General features: G+C 40.2%; 1 protein-coding gene across 8 annotated transcripts in view; it reads right to left on the reverse strand.

Moving 5' to 3' along the window:
* F8 (coagulation factor VIII) overlaps positions 1-17,040 on the reverse strand; it is a 146,750-nt gene that overhangs the window by 28,550 nt on the left and 101,160 nt on the right. For 6 of the 8 annotated variants that reach the window (XM_073889659.1, XM_025862821.2, XM_073889660.1 and 3 more), the window contains 7 exons: positions 15,541-15,753; positions 15,048-15,276; positions 14,656-14,838; positions 13,393-13,509; positions 12,714-12,785; positions 11,216-11,301; positions 7,221-7,376 (listed from right to left, as the gene is read on the reverse strand). In XM_073889659.1, coding sequence (XP_073745760.1) covers positions 7,221-7,376; positions 11,216-11,301; positions 12,714-12,785; positions 13,393-13,509; positions 14,656-14,838; positions 15,048-15,276; positions 15,541-15,753 — 1,056 coding nt within the window. Of the gene's footprint in view, positions 1-3,620; positions 4,193-6,321; positions 6,449-7,220; positions 7,377-11,215; positions 11,302-12,713; positions 12,786-13,392; positions 13,510-14,655; positions 14,839-15,047; positions 15,277-15,540; positions 15,754-17,040 lie in introns of those variants that run through there. The other 2 variants (XM_073889662.1, XM_073889663.1) reach the window with 2 other exon arrangements.

Consider the following 17,040-nt stretch of genomic DNA (forward strand, 5'->3'; position numbering starts at 1 on the left):
CTGCCTGGAAGGGTCTTTTCAGAGCCCTAAAAGCCTAGTCTAACTTACTGAAAAAGTGGGTAGGGTGTCAGACATGTGAAAAGATGCTCAACATCATTCATCATCAGGGAAATGCAAGTCAAAACCACAATGAAAGATCCCCTCACATCTGTCAGAAAGGCTAAAATAAAAAACACAGGAAACAAGTGTTGGCAAGGATGTGGACAAAAAGGTACCCTTGTGCAGTGTTGGTGGGAATGCAAGCTGGTGTAGCTGCTGTGGAAAACAGTATGGAGGTTCCTCAAAAAATTAAAAATAGAATTACCATATGATCAAGTAATTCCACTACTGGGTATTTCCTCAAAAAATTAAAAATAGAATTACCATATGATCAAGTAATTCCACTACTGGGTATTTACCCAAAGAAAATGAAAACTAATTCAAAGAGATATCTGCACCCCTATGTTTATTGCAGCATTATTTACAATAGCCAAATTATGGAAGCAGCCCAAGTGTCCATCCATAGATGAATGGATAAAGAACACACACACACAAATTGGAATATTTCTGAGCCATAAAAAAGAATGAAATCTTGCCATTTGCAACATGGATGGATATAGAAGGTATAAGGCTATATAATGCTAGTAAGTCAGAGAAAGACAAATAGCATATGATTTTACTCATGTGGAGTTTAAGAAACAGGATGAAAGAAAACAAAGAGACAAAAAACCATACCCTCTAGAGAAAAACTGATGGTTACCAGAAGGGAGGTCGGTGGGGGGATGGGTAAAATAGGTGAAGGGGATTAAGAGTGCACTTATTGTGATGAGCCCTGAGTAATGTATAGAAGTGTTGAATCACTATAGTGTACACCCGAAACTAATATAACACTGTACATTAATTATACTGGAATTTTAAAAAAGTGGTTAGCGTGCACGGTCCTTTGTGGTTTTGCTTTTCTTAGTATACTTCTCTCAACCTGGGTTACAGGCCTGGCCAGCTGCCTTACTGTCCTATTGATGAGGGAGCAAAAGGCATGCTGAGGGCAAAGGACAGGTAATACCCTGCAACCACCGCCCCCACCATGCCCAGGTGGGAAAGGTGTGACATTCCTCAGGCACTCCTGGCTGCCCAAGAGCAAAGGAAGAGGAAAAACAAATGGTTAATTGATAGAGATCACAGTCATGCATGACATGAATCTCCCATCAGTTTTGCAACTGTCTTAATGACTTATAAGAAAAAAAGCTATCTTGGGGCACCTGGATGGCTCAGTTGGTGAAGCGTCTGTCTTTGGCTCAGGTCATGATCCCAGGGCCTTGGGATCAAGCCCCACTTCCAGGCTCTCTGCTTCTCGGGGAGCCTGCTTCTTCCTCTCCTCTACCTGCCACGCCCCCGATTGTGCGCATGCGCTCTCTCTTTCTCTCCCTCCAAATAAATAAAATATTTAAAATAAAAAACGAAAAAAAGTAAGACCTCTGGAGGTCTAGCTATCCTCTAGCTATCTGGAGGATAGCTAGACCTCCAGAAACCTATAGACTCAATTTCCTGGGACCCTAATGTCACCCTCCCCTCCACAGGATAGAAAATCTTATATAATCAGTCACTCCTCACAACCCCAGTGCAGCTCTTTTTGCCCACAGGTCCTGTCCCTGTGCTATAATAAAACCACCCTTTTTTGCACTGATGAAGTCTCAAGAATTCTTTCTTGGCCATTGGCTACCGAACCACACTTCAAACCACATCATTACGACAAGAATGTTTAGGAGTTATGATATGTGACTGTGATAGTATTTGGATTTGGGCTTAAGGAAAAGCCTCCTTAGGCCTGGTCTAAATTCCTTGCATTGAGGAAGTGGGGGGGTTGTGGAGGGGTGTCGGGGGGGAGGGATTACCAGAGATCTTGGTGTTGGGTATACCAGTATAATCTTAGAAAACATCAAGGTTGTTTTTCATTTGCCATTGGCTCATTTATATATCTCCCTCAGAAACTTCATAGCATAGATACCTGGACCAAGGCCAGATTTCAGCGATTTTCACAGACTTTGACAAAATCACTTGGTAATTATCAACTTAATGTCAAAACAACGCTGATTTCTAACGTGACCAAAAATAAATATTTTTAAAGGACATTAAAAATAGTTTTCTTTTTAACCTGAAAACCAGGGAGAAAGAGCACACATCACTGAAATGTTCATTGATAAATCAAAGTTAACATTTGCATTATTATAAACTATTGAGAATGGTGGCAGTGAAGCAGTGGTCCTTAAGGTTCCCCTCTCCCTCTTTACGTGGGACATCTGTGATGAGAAATATTGCTGATGAAAAATATTTTGTATGTGAATGAAATAAATATATAAAAACATTTGAGAATCACTACACTGGAGGATGATGACTAAGAATGAAATCTCCACATTAGGCACACTCTGGGATGGAAGGGTTCTGGTTAATGGTAACTGCCTAGGCATCTCTACTGCCATTACACTAGACCAGCAGTCTGCAAACTCTCTGTAAGGGACCAGATGGAAATATTTTAGTCTTTTCAGGCCACAAGTGATCTCTATTGCATAATCTTTGTTTTGCAACTTTAAACCTGTAAAAATCATTCTTAACTCATAGTCCACACAAAAGCAGGTGGTGGTCCAAACCTATAGATGGGCTCTAGCTTATCCATCCCTTTACTAGAACCTAGAACATAGTAGTTACTCAGTAGCTGTCAGATGAATGACCTTCATGAGAGTAATTATTTTTTTTTTTTTTAAAGATTTTATTTATTTATTTGAGACAGAGAGAATGAGAGAGAGTGCACATGAGAGGGGGGAGAGTCAGAGGAAGAAGCAGACTCCCCGCTGAGCAGGGAGCCCGATGTGGGACTCGATCCAGGGACTCCAGGATCATGACCTGAGCTGAAGGCAGTCGCCCAACCAACTGAGCCACCCAGGCGCCCCGAGAGTAATTAATAACTCTTTCATCATATTGAATGAGAAAGACTGAAAATAAATCAACTGGTCATTCAACTCCAGGTTCTAGGAAACAAAAAACCAAAAGAAAGGAAAAGAGAATTTTTAAAGTTTTGAACAGAAATTAATGAATTAGAAAACAACTTCAGGGGCACCTGGGTGTCTCAATCAGTTAAGCACCTGACTCTTGGTTTCGGCTCAGGTCATGATCTCGGGGTTGCGGGATCAAGACCCAATCAGCGCTCTGTGCTCAGCACTCAGCACAAGTGTGCTGTAGAGTCTCTCTCCCTCTCCTTCCTGCTCATGCTCTCAATCTCTCTAAAAAAAAATAAAAATAAAATCTTTAAAAAACAAACAACTTCAGGGCGTCTGGGTGGCTCAGATGGTTAAGCGTCTGCCTTCGGCTCAGGTCATGATCCCAGGGTCCTGGGATCAAGTCCCGCATCAGGCTCCCTGCTCCTTGGGAGCCTGCTTCTCCCTCTGCCTCTCTCTCTCTCTCTCTCTCTCTCTGTCTCTCATGAATAAATAAATAAAATCTGTAAAAATAAATAAATTACTAGACTTTCAATAAAGTAAATTATTAAAAAAAAACAAAAACAACTTCAAATCTATGTTTGATTTTAAGACCAAGAATTGATTCTTTGAAAATCCAATAGAATAGACAAACACCCACTCTGGTAAAGAGAGAAATGTGTGTATGTAGATGTGGTTCTATGGCATATGCAAGGAGACAGAACTCGAATGTATACATTCACAGCAATTAGCTACGGGTAATGGAAAATGAGAATAACAGTACTCAGATAAGGAATGGAAAAGATAGCCAAGCATTTAGCACTAAGTAAGGCACAAAGCTCAGTGGCATTCCCACCTAACTTTGATTAAACACATGATTACTACATTAATGAAGCTATTCTAGATCAATAAGGTAATGGGAAAAGATGGAAGCTTTTCTACTTTATTTTCAAGTTTAATATAACTCTCATGCCAAAACCTCATAAATAGAGATCCTGAAAAAGGTAAACCAATTTTACTGATTAGTATAGGTAGAAAAATTCTATCTACCTCTGAATTCAATGACATTACATCAGCAGCTTGAAATCAGGTCTGACGGGAGTCTACATCATGGAAACCACCACACCTCCCCCTCCCCGCCCCCATTTGCTGCAGCACCAGCTGTTTAACATTCACCAGCACACTACTGAGTGTGATCATACCAAAGATGCTGAAACAACATTTGACGAAACTCTGCAGCCATTCTAAATAAAACAGAAGTAGAAAGAAACTTTGTAAATGTGATAAAAAGTGTTTGTTTGAAACAGTGAACATTAAACAGTGAAATATGGGATCCATTCACAGTAAAGTCAAGAAAAGATAGGCTTCTTTGTTTTATATATATGTATATATAGTGTCTCTCTGTGTATTTATGCATATTAATCACAAAAGCATTCAGGGTGACTGCTATTTCCTGTTTACCAGGACCTGCCAGCATAATGTTATCAATATAATGGACCAGTACGGTATTCTGTGAGATGTCAAGATGTTTGGAGTCCCTTGGGTCTATAGTACAACAAAGAACAAGGGAGCTGGCACTGTCCTCAGACATGAATAGTAAAGTGAATACTCTTGTTCCCACCTTGTAAATGCAAATCTATTCTGACTTTGCTTATCAATGGGAATGAAGGAAAAAGCAGTTTCTAGGTCAGTTGTTCCATCCATATCCGGTGCCTAGTGCTGTGTTAATTTGCTCCAGAGAAGATACCACCTCTGGAATTGCAAAGTTTTTGTTATCACCACCTGACTAACATTTGTGATATCTGTCATTTCGCCATGACTCATCTGCCAAACAGGGGCCCTGAGGAGACTAGACACTGCCTCGTGAGGCAACTATTCCAGGTGTAGTCACTGAAAGACTTTTATGCAGAGAAAAGATGACTGCCTCAGAGACTTGGGAAAGGCTGCCTCCTCAGGCAAGGAGATTCGGGGGGACTTGGAGCTTGGCAGGTCTCAGCCTCATCCATGTCTGTGTAAATGTACCCATCCCAGGTCTCAGAGTTCCACTTTTTTCCACCGGTACCCTTACCTTAGCATAACAGAGCTGATGGGGTGGACCATTTAATTGTCACTCCACGTCTGCAATTCATATGCTCGGACCTTAGACTTGGTCTCAAGTCTAAGTATTTGTCTACAAGCACAGGATATGGAAGACTCCTTTTAGAGCTCCATGGATGTGTCCTGATTCTCCATGTATGTTCATGGGTGTTCTTGTGTATATTCATAACATGTAATTTATTTTTCCCTATGTATGCCATAAAAAGAAGGGCTATAAGAGGTTGACAGGCCACTCTACAATCAGCTGATGCTACAGTTTTTGCTATAGTGACTAAATGCCCCTGTCAATTGAGTCTCCCAATGTCCTTCTCACCATCTGTAATGCATCCCATAGTATCACTGGTGATAGATAATCTGAGAAATTGTGATACCAGCACATATCGTGGATTACCCAACATCCAATCTTAGAATTCCATCTAATCCTAGAATTCCATTTTGAGGGTATGTTTCTTAGGGCTAATTCTGGCATTAATTACTGTATAAGACTGAGTTTGAACAAGAAACAAGGAACACTCAAATTATAATAATTTGAGAAAAGTTTAATAAAGGTACTAGGTAGGTAGTTGGGGGCAGGGTATTGTCATCCCTAGGCCTGGTGGAAGAAGGAGTGGGAGCAGAATCTTAAAGGAGAAAATTAGGTAGATTCTTATAGTGGTTTATAAAAATGACCACAAATTCCTTACTTTCCTCCCACTGAGAAGTAGGGTTTATGTCCCTTTCCCTTGAATCTTGGTGGATGTGTGAAACTGCCATGGTCTGAGAAGCTTAGATCTCATGGAAGGCCATATAGAGTTGCTTCAGTCAACAGCCCCAGCTGCTGTCTTAGCTAGGTTAGTCAGCACCAACTACCAGACATGCAAGTGAAGATGCTTCCAGATGATTCCAGCCCCCAGCTGAGCAGAGCACAGCTAACTATCTCTACTGTGCTAAAAGTCCTGACCCATAGAATCAGTGAACAAAACAGAATGGTTGTTTTTATGACATTAAGTTTTGGGGTGGTTTGGTACTCAGTGATAGTAACTGGACCAGAGAGAGAAAGCCACTCTGAAGGGAGCAGTGACCTTCAGTGGAGAGATACAGCCAAATCCTCTACAAGGAGGGTACCAGGAGAATAAATATCTTTTATATATATATATATATATATATGTTTTTTTTTTTTTTTTAAGTGAACTCTACCCCCAACGTGGGGCTTGAACTCACAGCCCCGAGATCAAGAGTTCCATGCTCTACCAACTGAGCCAGCCAGGTGCCCCAAGAATAAATGTTTTAGTCTTACTTTCCTTCCTTCCTCTGCTCTCTTGCCAGTGCTCCCAAAAGCTAGAGGATAAGGTAGCTTGTTGATGTATTCCACACAGGTCAGGCTCACAGAACAAGAAGCAGGGTAGAGAAGTAGAACCATGGATCTAAAGGGGAAAACAGGAGTTATCTTGCCCAGGGCCATTTGAGGACTTTGAACTTTATTCTAAAGAAAAAAGGGAGACTGAAAGGTTTAGCAGGGGGCTGATAAAATGATTATCGCAAAAATGATGTGCAGCTTTTATTAGAGAAGAGAATAGATACAGGAGATGACTAGTTAGGAATGAAGGCAATAGTAACAGCAGTATAAATGAAACAGAAGAGATATGAGAAAGAATTGCTGGATTTGTGGACCAATTCATCAGGAGGCATGAAAATAAGGGAAGAGTAGACAATGATACTAAGGTTTCAAGCCTGTTTAATTTAGGGTCTTGTGATCATTTCCCAAGGTTTCACCCATTCCTCTATGTGGAAGACACAAATCACGTCCATTCATGGTTTTGCCCCCCTAAACTCAATTTTTTTTTTTTTTCCCTAAACTCAAGTTTTAATCTCCTGCCTGCTGGACATTCAACCTGATTGCCCTGCTATCATCTCAAACTGAAAATATCCATAAGCAAACCCATAATGTTATCAATCCACTCAATCCTAATCACATATTTCTGTCAACAGAACATCTCTTCATTTCTATTATCTATGAGATCTTTGATGCTACTACTTTTTACTCATATGTCCATAATCACTCTTTTGCCCATAAGTTGAAAAATCTTTTTTGGAATTAAGTTTGTAGAAGCTAGGAGTGTTTGTTCCATATATGAAATCTTTGTCAAAAGCTCTTTAAAAGATTCATGCACTCTCTTGAAAGAAGTAATTACATACCATTAAGGTCCCAGTGGAATTCCCTCGATAACTCTGCCACTTCTTTCCATCAAGACTATACATGATGATAAACTGAGAGATGTAGAGGCTGGAGAACTTCTGACGGGCACCCTGGGTCATGATGCTGTGAATAATCATTGGTGCCAACAGATCCACCTACCAATTGAAACAACACTTTATTTTAAATGTACGTACGGCCTTCTGAAATTAATTATTGGCTTGAGAAGGATCTACATCAATACAGATATGCTCAGTAGTACCTTGGATTTGTGTGAAACAGTGAGATAAATGACAGGAACAAAAAGGAAAGGTGCTTAGTGGTGGGTTCCCAGGCTACTTCCAACAAACCAGACCACTTTCAAATCAATGTGCTGCACATATGGACCCACATAACCTAGTGCTTTGCCTACACCTCAGCCTCAGCCTAGTCAAAACCAATTTCCTCTGCTCTCCCCAGGCCAGTCCCCCTCCCAACATCACTGTCAGCACTATAAACTGTTGTCCCTCCTTCAAGTGTCAGTTCAGAAACTATTTCTCCTGGTTAGCCTTTCCTGACTCACCCAAATTTAATACTTTCTCTATGCTTCTACTTCACTTTGTATACAACTTCATTAGAGCATATTATTGTACTATATTATAAAGCTTTCTTTCCTTATCTGCCTTCCTTGTTACACTGAGATCCTTAAGGCAGTGAACCTAACCTCTCTGTGTCTCAATTTCTTTATCAGTAAAGTGGAAATGATAATGGTGTTTATAGCAAAGGATTAAAGGGTTAATACACGTAATGTGCTGAGTTCAGTGCCTGACACATACTAAACACCTAATAAATGTTATTAGCTTTTATATTTTTTCTAGCCCCAGTATTTAACATGGCATCTGGTATAATACTGATGCACAGCAAATGTTTTGGAATGAATGAGTGAATAATGGTAGAGTGGTAAGGAATTTGTTTTTCTTTCCCCATCCCCACGAAATGACTGGACCACGAAAGCATTACAAGGCAGTATCTAGTATAGGAATTTTGGCATCAGTTACTGCCCTAACAAGCAAGTCAAACTTAACTTGTCACAGATGCCTGGTGCACCCAAATTGGATTGGTAATAACACTTGAGCTTAATGACTGTCTCTTTCAGTAAGTTCCTTCCATCCATCCATCCATCCATCCATTCAAAGAATATATTTTGAGTACTTGTTATGTGCTAAGCACTGCTCTACGTACTGGGAATAGAGCAGTGAAGAAGGGAGAAAAAAAAAAGCCCTGCCTTAATGGAACTTACATTTGACTTGGAAAAACAGACTACATATCATATATATGTTTTTATTTATATACAGCATCAAGTAGTGATAAGGACAGGAGAAAAAGAAGCAGGGTAACAGGACAGAGAGTGGCAAGGTCTTCAGAAGCTACAGCACTATCTTGGCCCAGATTACATGATACTCCCAAATGAAGATATTACATTTTTCCTCTTGGTATTGTGGCATAAACAACTGAAAGTACCAGGTGCAAAAATTACGACTTTTGTTGAAATGACTTATACTATTTCTTCATGTAGTATATGAGAGCTCTTTTTTGGACCACTGACTATTGCACTTTCTAACGGTTTTTTTTTAATATTTTTTTAAAGATTTTATTTATTTATTTGACAGAGAGACAGCGAGACAGTGAACACAAGCAGGGGGAGTGGAGAGGGAGAAGCAGATTCCCCGCTGAGCTGGGAGCCCAGAGAGGGAACACAAGCAGGGGGAGTGGGAGAGGGAGAAGCAGGCTTCCCACTGAGCGGGGAGCCCGATGCGGGGCTCGATCCCGGACCCTGGGATCATGACCTGAGCCAAAGGCAGACGCTTAACGACTGAGCCACCCAGGCACCCCTAGCAGTTTTAATAAAGTCTGGCCAGCCACCTTTTTCACCTACATTCTGTAACTGATGAATTCTTGGCAAATTGCCAATCTTATCTACTTCATCTTCTTGTTGTGCCTTGTCTATATTATAATTGGAAACTTGGAGGAATTTGGCAATTACAGAGTCAACATTTTCACCTGTGTATCCAGCCATGTATTTGACTGTGACAAGACAGATCTCTCAAGGAAGTAAGCAAAGCAGTAATGAGTCACTCAGTGTACAAATACAAACATTGCAGCTAGACATCTCTGATTGCCTCCCTGGCTCCCTAGAACCATTTCTTTCTTTTTTTTTTTTTGTTAAGTCACCATAATTCTTTATTTCTCTGGGGTATTTATAAAGTTACCAGATCAAGAAAATGTATACCTGGGCTTTAGTAGAACAGATGGTAAAAAAACACCCTGAGGATGAGGTGATTTAATACAGATTGGGTGATAATACAACTAGGTGGATTTGTAACTGGTTCAATTACCAAAAGCAAACTGTGGTAGTTAATAGACGATTATCAATCTAAAGGGAGCATTCTAGAAACAGTATAGTATAATGATTACAAATTAGGCCTCTGGAGCCCCAACTATCACAGTTTGAAGTTTGGCTCAGCCACTTATTGGCTGTATGACTTAGGGCAAGTTACTTGCTTTGCTTTAGCTTTCTTATCTGAAATGAGGATGATAATAACAGTGTGGTAAGGATTTGATAGCTTGGGCTTGTTTAAAGCACACAGTAAGGAAGCCCTGTCTACTTCAATATTTTGATCATGAATTTGCTAAAGTATAAAAACATTAACTGATCAAGCAGTAAATTCTGTGAAACTGGGAAGACTAAGAAATTCTTTGGGAGACAGAAGTTGGATAAGCTGGAACAATGGGCCAAATCTAGTAAGTGGAAACTTAACAGGGTGTATTACTCAGGTTCTTTGGCTAGGCATGGAAAAGGCACTCTATTTACTAGTCTCATTAGGTTGTATCCAGTGAAGGAGACAGAATTCCCCAAATGGAAATGACAATGCTATCACAATAAATAAATAAATGGAATGACAGATGCAGGGCACCCAAGTAGATGACAGTGTCCACTACCCAGGGACACATGTAAGGTTGAAAGTGAAAACCAGAGAAATACAAGGTCAGAAAATATGGTTTGGCAGCTTCACAAAGAAACAAAAATACTTAGGAATTCATGAACAGTCAGTTCAAATTGAGTCATAACTGGCAGTGCCTACAAAACAAACCAAATAAGGTGAGCTGATGGGACACTGGTTTATCTTTCCCTGATTCCTATTTATTATTTTAACCTCAAGAGAAAATAGAAGAGTAGATGCAATCTTGCAAAGGAGGAAAATACGTAGGGGAATGTCTTTGGTCAACTCAGAAGAGGAAAGAAAGCTGGTGCACAATGAAAAGTGGACAGAGATGGGGAACATAGGTGGTAAGGCATGTGTGCAGTACTCCTCTTCCGGCTGTAAGTACCAGAGGTGGGAGGCACATTCGGGCTCTAGAGGGAACAACTCTCGCAGTTAGGCCGAGAGGCTGAGCTGGCACTTTTACACTACCCTCAGCTCTCATGAAGCATGGAAGGGACCCACAAGTCCCCATATGTATGCCCTTAGAGGGGCCAGAGCCCTGAATGACCCCATTTTCACTTGATAAAATCTTTGGGTATGTTGGATGAAATATATCATTAAAATGAATTTCACATGTTTCTTTTTAAATGTGGCTACTAGGAAATATAAAATTACACATGTGGTTTGCATTTGTGGTTCGATTACATTTCTACTGGACAGCGCTGCTCTAGAGGGAATGGGAAAGTGAGAAAATTTGAAAGATTTAGTCATTTAAAAAGAAGTTGAGTAACCCTAAAGACACTGTTTCAGTCACTGGCTCCAAGTTAGTTTACCAGATTGGACTAACAAACAAATCAGCATACTCAATTCTATTCCCAAATATTCTATTCTTCATTCTTGACTATTTTTGTACAAATCAGAAGCTATTCTATTCTTCAGTTCTTTCCCTGTCAGTTACCTGGAGTTTGATAAAAATGACTTTTGAGCTTGCAAGAGGAATACATGTTGTGATTGAATGTGATGCACTTTCTAACCTTGATCCAGGAAAAGGGATCCTTGGTGCTCCAGGCATTGATTGATCCGGAATAATGAAGTCTGGCCAGCTTTGGGGCCCACTGTCCTTTGCCCAAGAAAGGAGAGAGATTAGATTCAGCTGTGTTGCTCCTAGACACTTAGGAATAAAATTGCTCTCTTCTTTTAAGATTTTATTTATTTATTTATTTGAGAGAGAGAGAGGGAGCACATGGGGGGGGGGGGGGGGGGGGGGAGGGGCAGAAGGAGAGGGACAAGCAGACTCCCTGCTGAGCAGGGAGCCTGACTCACAGGCGCTCCATCCCAGGACCCTGAGATCATGATCTGAGCCGAAATCAAGAGTCAGTTAACAGACTGGGCCATCCAGGTGCCCCTAAAATTGCTCTCTTGAGAAAGGCTAAGCCTAGGTGTAGAGAAGATAAAGGCATAAAGCATAATATTTTATTTTCTAAATTTAATAATTTCATTTATTGTTAGCACCTCTAATTAGGTGATACTGGAATGTGTTACCAGTACTACAAAATGCTATCATTGTTTCTTCATTACACAATGTATGTTCCTTGTAGAAAAGTTAGAAAATGAAAAATAAAACATAAGTAAAAATGAAAGTCAAAAAAAATCATCCTTTTGCCTAGAGAAAAATAATACTATTTTGGCATATAACTCTCAAGCCTTGTTTTCTTTTTTTAAAGATTTTATTTATTTGAGAGAGAGAGCTCACATGAGCAGGGGGGAGGGGCAGAGGGAGAAGCAGACTCCCTGCGACATGGGGCTCAATCCCAGGACCCCGAGATCATGACCTGAGCTGAAGGCAGATCCTTAACTGAGTCATCCAGGTGTCCCATCAGGCCTTGTTTTAAAAGGGCATTTTGTTCCCTCTAAAACAGGGGCTGACCAACCTTTTTCTGTAAATGGCCAGATAGTAAATAATTTAGGCTTTGCAGATCATCTGGTTTCAGCTACTTAACTGTTGTTGTAGAGCTGTATGTGTCAATATAAGATTTTATTTACAGACACTGAAATTTGAATTTCACATAATTTTCACATGTCATGAGACATTCTTCTTCTTTTTCTGCCCATTTAAAACTAGAAAAATAATTCTTAGTTTGAAGGCTATATAAAAACAGGCGGTGGGCTAGATTTGGCCTGTAGGCCATAGTTTGCTCACTGTTGCTCTAAAACAATATTTGAGAACTGTCAATAGATCATATTCAAGCTTTACTATCACTGCTCATAGAAAAGTGTAGCTTCCTGCCACACTGAAGACAATGGACTCAAGGGGAGCACTAGGGAATGCAGGTAGGACATTTAAGGAGGTGGTAATGAGAAATGATAGTAGCTTGAACAGTAGGAATCAGAGAAGAGAAAATGGATTTAAGAGGCACTTACAGAGTAAAATTAATAGAAGCATGGAGATGGATAGGTTATCTAAATCTCTCCAACAGAAATAAAAAAAGATATAATCAGCCCAGTTTTTGGAGACAAAATAATGGTATTTACCATATTGTCCTGAAGCTGTAATCTGAAAATCTCGAATGCGTCCAGAAGCCATTCCCAGTGGAGTCTGACACTCTGAAATCAAAGGAGAGGCGCCTGATAGCTAGCAGAGTACATAAATTGAGCTTCACAAATGCAAGCCAATGAAAATGGGAGAACACCAACAAATGGTCAATATTTTTTATTGTTTACTATTTGCCGAGAACTGTACTAAATATTTTACTGTACTATCTATGTCACTTAATTCACTCTAATCGGTAGGTGCTAGAACCTTCCACATTCTGCAGCTGAGGAACTCAGTGGTTCTCTTACTTGTTTAGGGTTAACTCTTGAACTCTTCCAAGCCATATTTGTAAGTTATCTTTGGTAACTGAACCAAAATTCAGTTTCAAATTTTGCTCTTGGAGATCTTGGAGCTTCACAAAGTTGTGAGAATGAAGCTACTTTTTAGCACCAGTTTGTTAAACATTTAGAGCTTCAGGTTCAAAGTGTTCAAAGCTTCAAACATATCTGCCCTTCTCTGAGGACTCTGCTGATTTCTACCAGCAATATTCATTGTAGATTTGCTAATGACTATGAGCTTGTATTTATTTCTTGACAAAAGCAGCCATCCTAGGAAGGAGGAAAGCCGTTTAGAAATAGGCTGAGTAGGCAGGGAGCCTCTGCCCACAGTGCTACTTACTTTTGCTGTACACCAGAAAAAAAGTGCTCATCCCAGCTTGTAGGTGTTCACCAATAAGGCATTCTATCCGCCAAATTCCAACTTTGGATGGTAGCATTTCCACGGTCTCAAAAACACCTTATCAAAAACAAAAGCAACAAAAATTATTTCATTTTACTGAAAAAGCATGAGATACACTGGTTTATGCAGAACATCAAAGGAAATCTACCTAAGTCAGTTCTTCCACTGTTGGACCCCTCAAAGCCAAAATGCTTGCTATGTGACCCCTCCAGTTTGGAGGTACTGGGGATTGAATTCTGACAGCCCCGACCCCTGGGAAATGGGAGAGACAGGGTGGTGGCATGCTTTGGTGGGGGAGACAGGAGAAAGCCACTGCACTCTCAGGGTTTTTCAGAGCCAAAGCGTTTTTTTTGTTTTGTTTTGTTTTTGTTTTTGTTTTCCCCATTGACCAGATGTGAACTCCCTGGGAAAAGGAAGTCAGGGTGAGGTCCTCGTGGACCTAGTCCACCAGGGCTGCCTTCAGGGCTAAAGTAACCCCAGCAGCAAGAAGCTGAGGAATGAGTCACAAGTGACCACCTAGAATAAAGGTGCCAGTTGCAAGTAGATAAGAACTGTCCTGTCATTTACCAAAGCAGCAGCCAGGTACAGGAAGAGAGGACTCAACCACACCTCCCTTTCCCAGTGTAGACATCTTGGGAGTGGACATTGCAATTCTGGATTTGAACTATATTTGTGATGTAAAGTGACTGCATGGTGTTTATTACTTAAGAGTGAGCAGAAAAGTCACTGAACTTATTGGAATTTTTACACAGGAACAGGGGAAGTTTGCTCCCACTATTAAACCTGTTTTAAAGGGACAGTGGAAAGCTAAAATAAAGCTGTGTTTTGATCAATATTGTGAGTAGTGCTTAATCAATATACTGGTTACAGACATAAACAAATCACTCTGGATAACTACTACCTCTGTGTGGGATTTGAGATGGGGGAAAATCCCCTTTTCCCAGGCAAGTGCTACAACATTAATTATCCATTTTTTTCTGTTCTATTTCCTTTATAGCACATTATCTGTATCTGAAATTATCATGTTTATTGACTAATTTATTTATTATGTCTCTGTAGGGTAAAGTTACTTGAAAAAGTAAGTTACCTGAGATCAGGGACTTTGTCTGCTTTGTTCATGGATTGCTTCCCCAGTGCCTAGACCAATTAAAGTAAGCACTCAAGTACAGTAGGTAGAAAAAAAGAGCACAAATTAGCTCATACCTGGATAGAGGTTGTAGACTGCCATTTTATATTCCTCTTTTTTCCGTACAGTGAACACATGTCCACTGAAATGAATAGAATGGATGTTTTCATTGCTGCCCATGCTGAGCAGATACCATCGAATCTTTTGATCCTGAGCCATTACTAAGCCAGGTAGTGTATCCATCACATAGCCATTGATTGCTGGAGGAGAACACAGAAAAGGCTGTTGAAATCTGTTACAGAAGTTTCTTTTCCTCTACTCCAGTAAAAAATATTGATTCCTATGAGGATTCCATTCCCATACATATAAGCTCAATTCATACACTGTGCAAGCCTCAGGCTCCAGGCTCCTCTGTTGTAGTGCATGCTGCATTCCACACTGAGTAATAATTGGGAGTGGGCTATATTACCATGGAAGCGGTAATTTTCTTTAAGAGTGGGATCCTCCTTCTGGATATTGCAGGGAGCTCTGCAGTTCCTTTCCAGGTTTTCAGTGAAGTACCAGCTCTTAGTCTCATCAAAAATAGTGAAAAACAGAGCAAATTCCTGCACTGTCACTTGTCTCCCGTGAGCAGGATTCAGTGTGTTGCTGCGGCAGATCAGAAGGGGTCCAATCAAGCCTGAGTGCACATCTTTTTCCTGAGAGAGAAGACATCAATCCTATGAATATAAGGTCCCTCACCTGTGAACCAGTGTAGATTTCTAACCCACTCCTTATCTTCCCATAGTACAATCCTTCCTGTTTAGTAGATTCCAGAGTGATAGTTCTCAAACGCAAAAATGATGGCACCTCTCCTATTGAAAGCTTCCCATTAAGCTTACAATAGCAAAATTCTTAGCAGATAGCATGAAGTCCATTTCTTTTAAACCAGTAAGTGGCCAGTGCAATGTACACCTGCTTACCAAATCAACATCAGAAAAATAAGCCCAGGCTTTGCAGTCAAACTCGTCTTTCGTGGGTGCCATATGATGTTGCACTGTCCAAAAGTAAATTTTGGTTTCATTAGGGTTGACAAACTTTCTTCTAGGTTCTGCTCCTTGCCTCTGATCTTCCTCGTAAGAAATAAGGCTAGAATAGAAGGAGTAGGGACGAGAGGCCTGGTTTTTGAAAGTTACCTGCAGAGAAAAAGTAAATACAAAATTTAAAAAAGAATTCGAGTATCATGTTTTAGGATCATATAAAGTCCTTGGCTTAGGGTTCACATCCCTAATAGTAATGCCTATTTTTGAGTTTATCCAAGTTCTTTTTTTTTAAAGATTTTATTTATTTATTTGACAGAGAGAAATTGAGAGAGGGAACACAAGCAGGCAGAGGGAGAGGGAGAAGCAGGCTGCCCGCTGAGCAGGGAGCCCGATGCGGGGCTCGATCCCAGGACCCTGGGATCATGACCTGAGCTGAAGGCAGACGCTTAACGACTGAGCCAGCCAGGTGCCCTATCCAAGTTCTTAATACCCAAAGGAAGTGGTACAGAGGACGGGTGTTGTCAGGACCAAACCTAAGGGTCTATCTATGGAGGAAACTGAGGAATTTTTGAACTCTAAAATATTTAAAGCATGAACTCAAAGTTGCAAAAGAGAAAATTCCTAAATACTTAAAAGCAATTAAAAAGTAAAAGGGAAAATATCACCCCAGGGGTTTTAAGAGAGCATAAGCCCAAGATTTAACACATATGGTTCTTATGACAATTCCAGGATGAATGCGTATGATCTTTATTTATTTATTTTTATTTTATTATGTTATGTTAATCACCATACAGTACATCGTTAGTTTTTTATGTGTTGTGCCATGATTCATTGTTTGCATGTAACACCCAGTGCTCCATGCAGTACGTGTCCTCCTTAATAACCCATCACTGGGCTAACCCATTCCCCCACTCCCCTCCCCTCCAGAACCCTCAGTTTGTTTCTCAGAGTCCATAGTCTCTCATGGTTCGTCTCCTCCTCCCATTTCCCCCCCTTCATTTTTCTGAGAGCTTCCCCCTAAGGTCAGGAACACGTCAGGGATGTCCACTATCACCACTGCTGTTCAACATAGTACTAGAAGTCCTAACCTCAGCAATCAGACAACAAAAAGAAATAAAAGGCATCCGAATCGGCAAAGAAGAAGCATATGATCTTTAAAAAAGACTTCAGATTTCAAAAAATTATACGTGTTTCATAGGACATATGTAAACTAAAATAAGAACCAAAACAGAAAAAGAACTGCTCACAATTCCATAATTTTAGATCCTTCTATATCCTTAATGTAAATAATCAATTGGGCCAATGGATGACTATTTTTGGAAAAGAATAAAACTACTTTCATTTTTGGCTCACACAATGCACCAAAATCACTTCTAGTCTACAGGAATTATTTAGGGATTAAAAGGTTAAATGTTAAGCAATTAAACTGTAAAATAAAGT

The sequence above is a fragment of the Callorhinus ursinus genome, unplaced genomic scaffold, assembly GCF_003265705.2.
Source record: "Callorhinus ursinus isolate GAN/ISIS: 27379988/994484 unplaced genomic scaffold, GSC_fseal_2.0 scaffold112, whole genome shotgun sequence".
NCBI classification, from domain to species: Eukaryota; Metazoa; Chordata; class Mammalia; order Carnivora; family Otariidae; genus Callorhinus; species Callorhinus ursinus.